The 15,546-nt window shown below is 39.7% G+C and overlaps 1 protein-coding gene across 1 annotated transcript in view; it reads right to left on the reverse strand.

Moving 5' to 3' along the window:
* Positions 1 to 6,510: 6,510 nt before the first annotated feature.
* Positions 6,511 to 15,546, reverse strand: part of DYNLT1 (dynein light chain Tctex-type 1) — a 29,404-nt gene continuing 20,368 nt past the window's right edge. Inside the window, exons 4-5 of the mRNA XM_089676282.1 lie at positions 9,055 to 9,132; positions 6,511 to 6,893 (exon numbers count right to left, since the gene is read on the reverse strand). Coding sequence (XP_089532408.1) covers positions 6,823 to 6,893; positions 9,055 to 9,132 — 149 coding nt within the window. The 3' untranslated portion in view covers positions 6,511 to 6,822. The remainder of the gene's footprint in view (positions 6,894 to 9,054; positions 9,133 to 15,546) is intronic.

Consider the following 15,546-nt stretch of genomic DNA (forward strand, 5'->3'; position numbering starts at 1 on the left):
AAGTAAAAAGTATTGCTAGTGTGTTGGGGGGCTGTAGGAAAGTACTGATAAGGTAAGTACCAACATTTTTAAGGTCAGTCGGAAGGGTGAACCAGTTTCTTTGCCCAGTGTGAGCAAAGCACATATGTACTTTTTAGGATTTATGGCACCACTCTAAACATGTAAATTCCAGAAATTGGTCACCATATAATATACAACAAACGAAAACTAGGTCGATGCTGAATTTCAGGTCTTTGTCCTTACTGCTTCAGGAGTCAGAAAGCTGATGAATGTGTACTGTAGCATGGCCAACTATCCATAACGCTCAACTACAAACTTGTTGAAGGAAAAACTGCTTTATAAAGGAATCATCTTTATGCCATCAATGAAACTAAGAGAAAACCTAGTCAGGTGCATCTCAATAAATTAGAATATCATCAAAAAGTTAATATATTTCAGTAGTTCAATGCAAAAAGTGAAACTCATATAGGATTCATTACACACAGAGTGATATATTCCAAGCATTTCTTTCTTTTCATTTTGATGATTATAGCTTACAGCTAGTGAAAACCCACAATTCAGTAATTCAGAAAATTACGTAAGACCAATAAAAAAAAAAATTAATACAGAAATGTTGGCTTTCTGAAAAGTATGTCCATGTACAGTATAGTATGCACTCAATACTTGGTCAAGGCTCCTTGACAATACCCCACAGATTCTCTATGGGGTTTAGGTCAGGTGAGTTTGCTGGCCAATCAAGCACAGTGATACCATGATCGTTTAACCAGGTATTGGTACTTTTGGCAGTGTGGGCAGGGGCCAGGTCCTGCTGGAAAATGAAATTTACTTATCCATAAAGCTGGTCAGCAGAGGGAAGCACAAAGTGCTCTGGAATTTCCTGGTAGATGACTGCCCTGTCTTTGAAATTGGGTAAAAAAAAAAATGACCAACACCAGCACCCCAAATCATCACTGACTGTCGAAACTTCATACTGGACCTCATGCAACTTGAATTCAGTGCCTCTCCACTCTTCCTCCAGACTCTGGGACCTGGATTTCCAAATGAAATGCAAAATTTACTTTAGTCCGAAAAGGGGACTGCCTTATAAAGGAGTCGTCTTTATGCCATCAGTGAAACTAAGAAAACATATACAGGTGTATCTCAATAAATTAGAATATCATCAAAAAGTTAATTTATTTCAGTAGTTCAATTCAAAAAGTGAAACTCAAAGATTCATTACACAGAGTGATATACAAAATTTCAAGCATTTCTCTTTCTTTTAATTGAGAATTATGGCTTACAGCTAGTGAAAACCCAAAATTCAGTATCTCAGAAAAATTATAATATTGTGAAAAAGTTCAATATTGTAGACTTATGGTGACACACTCTAATCAGCTAATTAACTCAAAACACCTGTAAAAGTTTCCTGACCCTTTAAATGGTCTCTCAGTCTGGTTCAGTAAGTTACACAATCATGGGGAAGACTGCTGACTTGACAGTTGTTGAAGACAGTCATTGACACCCTCCACAAGGGGGGTAAGTCACACAATGCCATTGCTAAAGAAGCCAGCTGTTCACAGAGTGCTGTATCCAAGCATATTAAAGGAAAGCTGAGTGGAAGGAAAAAGTGTGGTAGAAAAAGGTGCACAAGCAACAGGGATAACCGCATCCTTGAGAGGATTGTGAAGCAAAGGCCATTCAAGAATGTGGGGGAGATTTACAAGGAGTGGACTACAGCTGGTGCCAGTGCTTCAAGAGCCACCACACACAGACGTTTCCAGGACATGGGCTACAACTGTCACATTCCTTGTGTCAAGCCACTCCTGATCCAGAGATAACACCAGAAGCATCTTACCTGGGCGAAGGAGAAAAAGGACTGGACTGTTGCTCAGTGGTCCCAAGTCCCTTTTTTGGATGAAAGTAAATTTTGCATTTCATTTAAAAATCAAGGTCCCAGAATTTGGAGGAGGAGTGGAGAGGCACAGAATGAGGTTCAGTGTGAAGTTTCCATAGTCAGTGATGATTTGGGGAGCCATGTCATCTGCCTGTGTTGGTCTCTCCCCCCCCCCCCCCCCCCAAGTCCAAAGTCAGCACAGCCCTCTACCTGGAAGTTCTACAGCAGTCAAGATGAGAGACACCAGACCCAACAATGCAAACAAGCTGAAGGCCGCTATCAGAGCAACCTGGGCTTACATAACACCTCAACAGTACCGAAGGCTGATTGCCTCCATGCCACGCCTCATTGATACAGTAATTAATGCAAAAGGAGCCCCGACCAAGTATTGAGTGCATACTATACATGGACATACTTTTCAGCAAGCCAGTATTTCTGTATTTTAAATCTTTTTTTTTTGGTCTGATGTAATATTCTAATTTTTCGAGTTACTGAATTTTGGGGTTTCATTAGCTGTAAGCTATAATCATCAAAATTAAAAGAAATAAATGCATGGAATATATCACTCTATGTGTAATGAATCTATAGGAGTTTCACTTTTTGAATTGAATTACTGAAATAAATACATTTTTGATGATATTATAATTTATTGAGATGCACCTGTATTATCTCTTGCCACTTACTGCTTTGCAACTGGCTACTGTAGAATCTTAAGCTGGCCATAGCTACATTGAAACTGAGCAGACACAAGCCATATTTCGTTATATGTATGGTCACCTTTGTTTGACAGAAGTTGCTCATTAGATCCACTTCTGTTGAATGGAAAAGCCAGAAAACGTTTGTTGCTCAGCAGCTGCAGCCACTGGTCAGTGTATTCGGATAGCAGAGAGAGTTGCTCATGTGGATGGAATAATCCATTTTTTTCCCCTTTCATCCCGCTGGCTGGATGAAAAAAAAAAAACAAAAAAAAACAATCCATCTATGGCCAGCGTCACACTACACAACTTTATTAAAATAAGCCAGCAGGTCTTACAATTTGAGACTGTCATATAAGAGGGTCTAGCCCAAGATTAAACAAAGCTACAACTGAAAACAAAAGTAAACAGCATGTATAACAAAAAAATTATGTTCTGTTTTTGATAAAGCAACAAAAACTTTTATTTTCAACTTTGGCATACAAGTGAAATTCTTTTAAGTGTTTAGCAAGTTGTTAGGTGGTTTTCACTATTGCTGTGCATGCATTTTTCTTTTAAAACCAATATTAGTTGATTAAAAAAAACACATTTTGCATTTTCCGTGAGCTGCAGCATTTGTGTGTAAGTGTAATAAAAAGGGAAAGCCCTTGGCCAATCTATAGTGTTGCAACATGCACTTTGTCGAACGCATGCCAGTATATTATTATGGTGATCGGTGATACAGTGATCTCCCAATGCTTCCGTATTTCTAAATTGCATAACAATGCAATAAATGGTCGTCAGGTTTCAGTCACGTACAGCTACAGAAAAAACAAATGCTACATGCTAGAACCATCAAATAAATTTGACAGAAGAGTGGACACGCATGCTATTTGTAGAGTGATTTAAAACTTCCAAATGATGCGTTTGTAGGTGAAAAAAATACAACTTGTTGTATAATGTTGTAATAACTTGTATACAGTGCTTCAATAACTGTGATATTTCTAACTCCCAAAATCAGTAGAACAACATCATACAATACAAAAGTACAATTATATGACCTCTGATGGTGGTCCCTGCTCAGAAGTCAGCTTCCAGTTTTCCACATGCCAGAGGAAAAAAATGAAAGTTGATCACCCTTCCTTTTGTCTTTCATCATTAACTCTTCTTTCATCCCCCCCCCTCATTTCTTTATGGTGACATTAACCCTTATACCCCAAATGCAAAACCGAGAGGTAGGAGCTCTGGAAACCATAATAAACTTTATATTACATACTAATCTTCTCTAGCCTCAATTATAGTTGTATAAACTGCAAACCATGACTACTGGATGCTTCCAACTTATTACCTGTGTTTATGTCACAATAAAATTGCTTAATGCTTTTTCATATTGTCAGTTATAAGGCTTTTAGATAGCACCAACATTTACAATCACTTTTGTTTTTACGTGACCCACATTTGGATATCTCTATGTACCTTTGGCACTTACTGTATTAAACACCACTTGTATATAAACTATTTCTACAAAAAAAAAAAAATCTATTGAAACTAAAAGGTGGATTTTTCACGTATTTGCTAAAGTTCCACTCAGGTCAATATTGATAAAATGCACCACTTGACAACTGAAATCCACAAAGATGGTTTTATCTTCTTCAGTAATCTGGTCACATCTCATCCGTCACTTTAACAGATTTCTATTTTGTGCCTGAGACACAAGGTCCTTCAGCCTGTTCTGCAATATAGGTTTTTATGCAATACCGAATTAGTAAACTATAGAAACCAAACCTTTCATTGTTCGTACTTCTTTAAAATTCTGAAATTAGATTTGTCACTGCACTATGCTAATAAGCACTGAGTTTGCATAAAACTATTAAGGGCACATGTAGATGGCTACCCAATCCTTCCAGTACTTACAGGCTCTTTGAATGCTAAACCTGGCCATATACCTGTTTTTGTCATTAAGCCTGCTAAACAGCATTAATGTACACATTTCCTCTGCTGACTATTGTATTCTCTCAGTCAGCTCCAGGAGCTATGCAAGTTCAGCTGACAATTTGCCACTCAGCTTCTGAACAATCTACTATTTGTTGACCTGGGAGGTGCCAGCAGGGGCACCTACAGCTCAAATTTAAGTTAATTCAGTATGAACTGACCAAAATTTGAGCCATGTATGTCACCATTTGAAAAAATGGTTACGCAGTGTGCTTGGCTATATTGCCTAGGTGGAATAAAGCATCAGTATAAGAACACGACCTATTCAGAAAACAGAGGCAACAGCCCAATGTAGGCAGGGCTCAGGTGACACCTTAAAAGGCCATCTATAAGTGCCTCAAAGGAGAAGTTCACCTTTGGGAACATGTTACATATTCCATCTGTTTTTAGGGTGGAAAATGTAACATGTTCCCATTCCTGCAGCCGCTTCCTGATCGTGACTCCCTTTGATAGCAGGACGGGGATCTTCTCCCCGCACCTGCTGTCACTTTTTGAAAAGAGTGCTGCCGTGCGGGGCTTAGCCCACACAGTTATGTCATTCATTCAGAGTTCTGAGTGAATGAGCCACAGGTATTAACAGCCTTTGCGGCTGTTGGCTTGTAGTTCTTAATGAAATACCAGGGCGCTGATTAGCAGTCTAGGTAGCTCATTGATTCTTCCGGTCATTGTGTAACTGCCTGCCCATATGCAGTATGAGCAGACAGCTTACATTGTCAATCTGCAGAAGCCCTGGATTGCAGCCACAAACTGCTGATCACAGTACAATGCTTTCCAGGCTCCTACAAAATAAATAATAGTAAATGCACATTTTTTTACTTTCAAAAAAATGTGCAATTCTTATTTTAATTTAAAGGTGAACTTATCCTTTAAATATGCCCATTTATCTTTTTTTATGTTACTTTAAAATTCATTAAGAAAACAGGTTCAAATTGAACCTGTGGTTTACTTATGAGACAAAAAGTAACAGGTTTTACTTTACTCTTTATTTGTTCCCTTACTGCTCCATTGAGTCACTACAAGCAAGGAAAGGAAGCCCTGTGTAAGCTTCACTTCACTCCAGACAGAGAGTACTCAGCAGTACCAGGTATTTGCTTTCAGCGTCTACATGGCATGACAGTGGAGCAAAGGAGGGTGGGCATGTGCTGCTGAGTAAGGCAGCATTAAATACAGCTTTGCTTTGTCTGAGTGAATATTAACTGTCTCGCCACAAACTATAGCTGTGCCAAATACTCTGTCTGACTTTAAGCCCTGGCTCACACTATTGCATTCTGTGCTTTCCACGTTTGCTCGGGAATGGCACCCCATTCATTTGAGCGGTTCCGCACAAAAAAAAAAGAAAAAAAGGGTGCATGCAACTTTTTGAAAACATGGCCCCAGGGAAACCGCATGGTCTTTATGACTGTGCGTTTTCCCTGCGCTTCTGGTACCAGCAATTGCATTGCGGGCTGAGATGTGTAGGTGTGAATGGCAGCCCCGCGTTCCTCCTAAGAGCAGTGCAATCCGGCTGCGGGTGGTTGTGGGAACCAATGCGATTCCCACACCCACAACCAGAACGCACAGTGTGAACCAAGCCTAAGACACATCAGTCGGAATGAAAAGTTTTACAAATTATGATCAATTTTCCCTTTATGTGCCCAAGTGGAAAATATTTTGCAGAAAGGAAGACCCCTCCTAAAAACGATAGATTAGTAGTAGAAGAAAGTAAAATTACTTGATGACACTCAGGTCTGGCAAATGGACTTTTATCTCATTTGCCCCAATAGTACCTGTAGTACAGTATCTTATTTCAAAGAGATTGCAAGGATTTACAGTAAACTGTTACTGTACTTAAATTTTGCACAGCAATTATAAAAAATGGTAATTAAGACATGTCTTTTGAACAGACAAAAAAAAAAAAAAAAAAAAGCAAAACATGACTACTGCAACTTTACTGCAAGCAAAAGTGGCAAAGAAAAACAAAAAGAAAAAATATAAAATGTTTCCAACAATAATTTATTTAGTTCCTGTTAAAATATGAAAAGAGATCAGTGTATCAAACGTGCTAACTGAAGAGTAAGTTTTATAGTGGCACTTGCAGGTTACAGCACCTTGAATTATATATAGGCTCAAAAGCTTGCAAAAGAAGAAGACTGTGTTACCACTTATGTAGTGCAGGAGATTTTTCTGAGGTAAATTACAAAGAAAAGTATTCAACTTGAGGTGCTGAAAGGCGTGTACAAAAGAATGATAAGGTATAATGATAGAACAGAAAGTCATTCTGAGCAGCAAAGAAAAAAAAAAAAACTATATTGCAAGTCCAAAGGCACTGACTATACAGTACATAGTCTTGTTCTCCCATCTTACAGTGCAGCTTCCTGCAGAGAGAAAACAGGAAAAAGGTGAAGTTACATGAGTATCTCATACGGTTAACATATTTATTACAAACGGCTATGCATGCATTCTGTTTACGACATAGCAATAATGACTACAGAGATGCTGAAAAAAAAAATCAGCATTTTAAACATGCCTCAAAAATCCATGATGAAAAATGTTCTGGAGATATTGAAGGAACTTCCAGAATACTGGAATATTTCCATTGTTTAAATGTAAAGTCATGCAAGCATGATACAACTCCAATTCCAAAGAAGTTGGGGCACTGTGTAAAATCTACATAAAAACAGAATGCATTGATTTGCAAGCCTCAAAAACCCATATTTTATTCACAATAGAAAACATATCAGATGTTTAAACTGAGAAAACGGACCATTTTAAGAAAAAAAAAGGTAAATTTTGAAATTATTGTCAGCAACAGGTCTCAAAAAATTGGGACATGTAGCATCCCCTCTTCTTTTAACAAAACTCTGTAAACGTGGCACCAGAGGAGGTTTTGGGAGAGGAATGTTGTCCTATTTTTGTTTGATATAGGATTCTAACTGCTAAAGAGTCCAGGGTCATCTTTGTTGTATTTTTTGTTTCAAGATGTGCCAAATATTTTCAATTGGTGAAAAGTGTGCATTGCAGGCAAGCCACTTAATCACCAGTTCTCTTCTACTACGAAGCCATGCTGTTGTCAGATGCACTAAGCAGTTTAGCATTGCCCTGCTGATATATGCAGGGCCTTTCCTGAAAAAGACATTGACTGGATGGGAGAATATGCTGTTCTAAAACCCGGATATATCTTTCGGCACTGATGGTGCCTTTCCAGATGTACAAGCTGCCCATTCCATACTCACTAATGCGCATCTATACCATCAGAGAGGCAGGCTTTTGAACTAAATGCTGATAATAAGCTGGAAGGTCCTTCTCCTCTGTAGTCCAGAGGACACGGCGCCCATGGTTGCCAAAAAGAATCTCAGTTTTCCACTTTGCAACAGACCGTTTCAAATGAGCTTTAGCCAAATGAAGATGGTGCGATTTCTGGATCGTGTTCAGATATGGCAAATTCTTTTTGTAGCAGCCCTTTAAGTTGCATTTTTGGATGGATGGCAAGCAAAATGTGGTCACAGACAGTGATTTTTAGAAGAATCCCTGAATCCATCCAGTGATGTGCATCACAGAATCATACGTTTGAGGACCAGAAGATGATGGGAATCATCCAAAACTGCCTTACGGCCTTGTGCATACTGTGTACAACCAGTGGCAGCTGTTTCCATGTAACCACTCATCCGAGACGTTACATGTTAAGAGAGCCTCTGACTGACTCTGGACACAGTGTGCATCCGGAATTGGCATTTCTGCAGTTTTGGCACATACTGCTTGGAGCTAAATTAGCTCGTTTGCATGCAGTCAAAGCACAGGGGGTTGGTGCATCCATCCAGAAACAGCATTTAGCTGACAAACCAACTGCAGATATGAACCCATGTGAATGTAGCCTTATCTACTCCCCACAACATTTGTGATAATCTTTATAAATGTTTTGGGGTTTTTTCTTTTTTGTTTTTTTTTTTACAGCCCAACAACCTATAAAAAAATATGTTGCTACAACATGGACATAGTAGATTTAGCCGATTCTGTGCAGCAGGGTCTAGAGTGAATTCAAACATTCATATACATACACCATAATGAATCTGAACTGAGTAAGTCTTATTTACGGACTAAAATACAAGCAGACATTACCAACCACTGGACTTTTACACAAGAGTAAAGAACAAGGGGAGTTTGTACAGGATTCAAGGCTCGTTCAAAACACAATGCAAATAAAAATGAACAGATAATGCATAACATGGGTTTTTTTTTTATTTTACTGCACACTGATGTGTTTTTAGGTACAGGGCAGATCAAGGGAAAAAATACTAACCTAAGTTTTTGTATTTTAATAAGCCTCATGTGCTGGCATGTGTTTTTATGAGTTCCACTGAAAAAAAAATGTAGCGTGCCTGCATTTTTCTTTAATGCACACTAAGTGCACTAGTGTGGTGTGAATGGGGCATATAAACATCAATTGTTTTAGTGTCCTTGTTTTGAGAATGCATTAATCAATGTGGATCCACGCAGCACTTAGTGTAAAGGAGCCCTCAAAAAAGAAAAAATCCTTACCATCTGTGGAGTTGTCCCAGAAACAAGAGCTTGCTGTGTGAAGTCCTGCACCATTCTTCTGCATGATTACGCAAGTAACTGTCAATAAAATGAATTCAGTGGATCAATTATTTACAGAGAAACAATAATTGTAGAAAATATATACTTTTTTTTATCATTTTTAATTATATTTACAAGAGCTAGTCATAATTTGCACTATTAGAAATAAATACTGAGACCTGCAGTCCCTCCTGCAAAGCACAGTAAATTATGCTCATGAATTAGCCCTAGAGCTCCTTTCCAGAGGATACTATCACACTCTCACAAGCGTTTACAGCAAAATAAGCTATTTAAATATTACCTGAACATATGTGATCAAGATATAACCTGGATAAAATTTAAACAGATCTATACAAAAACATATTAATTACTTCAGGGATTTAAGGATTACAATACATAAATTATTTAGGAGGGCATCTTGCCAATATTCTGAGCAATGAATGTTTATGTATACTGTATATGAATTTACTAATTCATTCAGGGTCTTTATGACTATGCTTTTATAAGGTTTTCAATCATACTGACATTTTTCCTGTTTGTTTTATTTAGGAATCATCAACTTCAACTTGATGTTTCTCAGTGCATGCATCCATTAATGTGAGCCCAGCTAGGGTTGTGTCATTACGTCAGTCCCAATTCACAGCACAATAGGGCAGTGAGGTGCATTGACATCAAAATGTGAGTGCTGCTCTCTGCAGAATTGAAGACAGCCCACTACTGATGAAAAAGAGGAAGAATTCCAAACATTTAGGCTCCATGCACACTGGGCGTTTTAATAATGCTAGTAATGTTAGCTGTGTAAAGTCACATTAAAAACTGGAGTTTTTTAGCGTTGTCACGTTTGTGTTTTTAGTGTTTTTTTTACCCAAAAAAAAAAAACGGAAAAACTTTCTTGCTAAAAAAAAAACAAACAAAAAAAAAAAACATCCTAAAAATGCCGGTTTGCTGCGATTTACCGCATTAGAGCGCTTTTACAGCTAAAAACTCCTCTAGAAACCCACTAGTTCTGTGTTTTTTTTTTTTTCAGCCAAAAGATGCATCTGCCAAGAAATGCTGATTACAGTCTATGTGTGCATGGACACATAAAATAACATGCTGGGGAGTTTACTGGCTGTAAAAAAAAACTTCAAAAGCCAATAACAGCCGCTGTAAAAATGTCCAGGACTTAACATGATTAGCCAAATGGTTGTTCAATTTAACCACCTCCCGTCCTGCCATTGTATATAAACGGCCAGACGGTGGTAGTGCAGGATCGGGTGGCCATTTATAAACGGCCTCCCCGCACCCTGCTTGTGCACGCTCCCTGGGACTGCGCAGCACCGCGATCCGGTGCCCGCTGTGTCCTCCGGACACAGTGGAACACCGATCGTCGGACGGGACCTCTGTACGAGGTCCCGATCATGTGATCACTGATTGGCCAATCAGTGATCATATGCAGAGTAGTAAGCAAGTACTTGTGACATCCTTGCTTACTACGTGTGAAATCTGTGAATGATCACAGAGGTCACATGGTAAAAGGCTATTCACAACAGCCTTGTACCATGTGACACGCTGTGACCAATCACAGCTCACTCAGTAGTTCTCAATGGCTGCAAGAATGCAGCTAGAGAGAAGGAGAAATGATTGCTTTTACATCCTTTATGGGTGTAAAAGCAATTAGTGTAAAAAAAAAAAAAATCATCACCCCCCACAAGTAGTACAGGGTCACCATGATATGTAAAAAAATAAAAATAAAAAATATAAAACAAAAGTTTAAAAATTATAATTTTTGGTTATAAACTAAATTTGGGGTTTTTTGATTTTACTAAAAATATAACACAATACATTTTGGCCAAGATTTATGATGAAATACTATTTATTTGCAAAATTTTATAAGAAACACTTTTTTTCAAAATTTTTGGACTTTTTAATTTACATAGCAAAAAAAATTAGAATCCCAGTGGTGAATAAACACCACCAAAATAAAGTTTTATCTGTCTCAAAAAAAATGCTAAAAAATGTATATGGGTACAGTGTTGCATGACCGCGCAATTGTCATTCAAAGTGTGATAGCACTGAAAACTGAAAATTGGCCTGTACAGGAAGGTGGTAAAAGTGTCTGGACTGGAAGTGGTTAAAAGGAAGTCAGAGGAAGTTGACATTTAACCTGGCTCCATGGAGGGATCGCTTTGAAAACCAACATAGACACGTGTAAGTACCACAAGATGCCTTCACTTCAGCACTGCTGTTACTTTAGACACGTTTTAGGCCAAATTAGGTTCACTTTAAAATGCCTGCGCATATTTAAAAAGACAGAAGTGTGCAAAGACATTGTTTTAATTGCTTCGCATTTTTTTTTTCTGCAAGTCCAACACAAAGAAATGATTAGACAAGTTAGTAAAGGTGTGTTTTTAACCACTTGCTGCACAGGCCAAATTTTGATATTTCACATGTTAAAAGGTGAACTTACCCTTTTAAGTAATTTTTTTTAAAAAAACTGATTTTGACAAAAAATATAAATACACATTTTTGTGCAAGTAGAAAATGTACATTTATTATTTTGTCTGCAGGAGCCTGGAAAGCATCACACCAGCCATCAGTAGATCGCTGATGCCAAGCAGGTCTCCTGCAGAGCTGTCAGAATATCTGCTTGCTGTACGATGGATGTACGAGCAAGCAGATATTCTGACAGGAAGCAGACAGCCGCTAAGGCTGCCGGGACCTGTAGGCACTCATTCAAAGAACTCTGTGAATGAGTCCCACATGGTCGCACTGTTTTAAAATCTGACAAATAGTATGGGGAAACTTCTCCCCATACTATCTGAAAAAAGGGAGGGGGGGAGGCTGCAGCTATGGGAACATGTTACATGTTCCACCCTAAAAACAGGTGGAACATGTAACATGTTCCCAAAGGTGAAATTATCCTTTAAAACCCCCAAACATCATATATTTTCTGGAAGCAGAGGCCCTGTAAAATAAAATGCAAATTCTATGTCGCACCATATTTGTGCAGCCATTTTTTAAATGCAAATTTTCAGGAAAAAAAATAAATTTTAATGAATTTTAATGCACAAAATATAATACCAAACTGTTTTGAAAAATATAAAAGATTATGTTGTGGAAAGTAAATAAAATCCCAAACATGTCAACATTCAAAGCTGTGCACACCTGTGAAACGGTGACAAACTTCAGTACCTAAAATTGTCCATAGGCAACACTTTGCAGGCTACCCGTTTAGAGTTAAATGTGAGCTTTGCCACTAGGATCACGGCTCTCACTATGATGTTTGCATTGATTACCTATGCGTGCGGGACCTAAGTGTGAATTTGCATGTGAGCAGGGGGAGAGGGGGGCGCTTGAATTTTTTTTTTTAACTTACATTTTTTTCATTAACTGTTTTGCTGCCAGGTCCATACATCATATGGACCAGCCACCGGGCTGGTGTATAAAACTGACAGACAGACTCCTGCCTGTTAGGTGGAAGCAGTTCGGCTGCTCCGCTGCCACCTGATTGCTTCCACAGCCCCCAGTACCGGTGTGCCCCTGTGAGCGCTCCTGCCATGTATCAGGGCCCTGCTTGCCCATCTGAGGACCTGGGGAGCACCATGGCGGGTGACAGCGAATGGAGGGGAGAGAGGAGCCCGGATAAACATCCACTCTGCTCCCCTCCTTTCTGTGACCTGGAAGGCGGCGTGTGTGAAGTCACTTCTGGGTTACTCCAGGCTAGCACAGCCGAGAAGCAATGTATTGCTTGAGTGGAGCCCAATAACGAGAACCTGTCACCTAAAACTCATCACATAGGGGACCTTGAGTCTCCTATGTGATGAATAAAAAACAAAAGTTAAAGTGTCACTAAAAACACAACAGTCTGTATATGCAGTAAAGAATGCTTGCTATACTCACTGTGGAACCTAAGGGGTTAATCCTCTGCACTGTGTAAAAAAGGCTGTTGGATCCTGACTTCTCTGCTCCTCCTCTTGTTCAAATGTCCACGCTGATAAGACAGACTGAACCTATAGCCCTTCTGCACATGCTCAGTTTAGTGTGTATTGCTAGAGAGGGTTTTTTTTTTTTCTTTGCATGTGATCAGCACAGGGCCAATCAGCACTGTCCAAACAGGGTTCAGGGGTTTTGCATCCTCCTAGAGCAGAAAGAAATCTGCTCCTATAAGCTTTAACCAGTGCTCAGCTGAAGTCAGATCAGAGAGATCAGATATAGTGGATGCAGGGTCCTGCATTAGTCACTTCATAGGTACACACAAATTTAAGGTTTGGCATGTTGGGTATCTACAGTCAGGTCCATAAATATTGGGACATCGACACAATTCTAACAATTCTGTCCCTATCAGTGAAGCAAGCCATCATAAGGCTGAAAAAACAAAACAAACCCATCAGAGAGATAGCAAAAACATTAGGCGTGGCCAGAACAACTGTTTGGAACATTCTTAAAAAGTAGGAATGCACCGGTGAGCTCAGCAACACCAAAAGACCCGGAAGACCACGGAAAACAGCTGTGGTGGATGACCGAAGAATTCTTTCCCTGGTGAAGAAAACACCCTTCACAACAGTTGGCCAGATCAAGAACACTCTCCAGGAGGTAGGTGTATGTGTGTCAAAGTCAACAATCAAGAAGACTTCACCAGAGTGAATACAGAGCGTTCACCACAAGATGTAAACCATTGGTGAGCCTCAAAAACAGGAAGGCCAGATTAGAATTTGCCAAACGACATCTAAAAAAGCCTTCACAGTTCTGGAACAACATCCTATGGACAGATGAGACCAAGATCAACTTGTACCAGAGTGATGGGAAGAGAAGAGTATGGAGAAGGAAAGGAACTGCTCATGATCCTAAGCATACCACCTCATCAGTGAAGCATGGTGGTGGTAGTGTCATGGCGTGGGCATGTATGGCTGCCAATGGAACTGGTTCTCTTGTATTTATTGATGATGTGACTGCTGACAAAAGCAGCAGGATGAAATCTGAAGTGTTTCAGGCAATATTATCTGCTCATATTCAGCCAAATGCTTCAGACCTCATTGCACGGCGCTTCACAGTGCAGATGGACAATGACCCAAAGCATACTGCAAAAGCAACCAAAGAGTTTTTTAAGGGAAAGAAGTGGAATGTTATGCAATGGCCAAGTCAATCACCTGACCTGAATCCGAGTGCGCATGCATTTCACTTGCTGAAGACAAAACTGAAGGGAAAATGCCCCAAGAACAAGCAGGAACTGAAGACAGTTGCAGTAGAGGCCTGGCAGAGCATCACCAGGGATGAAACCCATTGCTTTGGTCCACAATCAATGCATACAGATCTTCCATGAAAAACAGCTCCAAAAAATCAAGGGGAGTAGTTTAAATTTGCTGTTTCCACCTGAATTCCGGGTTGGGCAGTGAATGGGAGAAGTATGGGTGCTGCAGAATTTGTGGCCTGCCAATCAGGATTTGCAAGCACATCCGGAAGGATACTAAGGGCTCTACGGGCCTGTGTGCAAATTCTTGTGCTTGCCACCGCACCAGCTTGTACTGCACTTATGGGACACGCCACATCACCAAGTGATACTGCGCTGCTGGTATGTGAAAGACCAGAATGTACTAGGCCGCTGGTGCTGGCCAGTTCACCAAAAAGGTAAAGCTGCACTAGTACTGGCACTCTGCTGCATATGAGAGTCATCAAAATGTACCGGCAAGAGTTAGCAGAGATCAGGCCTGATTCTGCGAACACTGCGGTTTTGTGTGCAATGTATCAAGTGACAGTGACCTAGTGACACTGCACTTGCTGGGGGAGAAAAGGGGTGGAGGGGGTAAGATAGGGGCTAAACGCAGGTGTTGTTAGGTGCCGGGGCTGAACCTGCTAACAATGTGTTTTTGAGGACACTATACTAATGTGAACGCTGGTATAGTGCTGATCTGATCAAAGATATTGATCCGTTCACACACTATACTAGCAATGGAGGTTTATTGTGTATGAGCATGTTCCTGGCAATCAAGGGGTTAAATGTGGTTACTGGTGTACTGACGGGAAATCTGACGCTATCTGGGAGGGGCATGAAAACTACAGGAGCGCGAATCATGTATGTATATATATGTGATTTTGCGCACCCGTGCCGCCCTGTAACAGTATTTCTGCTATAGGGCGGTCAGGAAGTGGTTTGCGTTACGATGCTGCGTTACTTTAACTGACAATTGCGCGGTCATGCAACACTGCACCCAAATTAAATTTACGTTCTTTTTGGACAATATTTTGGACTTTTTGCTATTAAACATGTCCAGTAAAAAAATTTTAAAATCTAATTTCGTCATAAATTTAGGCCAAAATATATTCTGGTACATGTCTTTGCTAAAAAAAAATCCCAATACGTGTAAATTAATTGGTTTACATGAAAGTTACAGCGTTTACAAATGGCGGTATAGATACTGGAATTTTTTTTTTAAATACTAATAATGGTGGTGATCAGCGACTTTTGGCAGGACT

This window comes from Staurois parvus, unplaced genomic scaffold, assembly GCF_062004578.1.
Source record: "Staurois parvus isolate SC_StPar_1 unplaced genomic scaffold, SC_StPar_1.0 ptg000165l, whole genome shotgun sequence".
In the NCBI taxonomy this organism is placed as follows: domain Eukaryota; kingdom Metazoa; phylum Chordata; class Amphibia; order Anura; family Ranidae; genus Staurois; species Staurois parvus.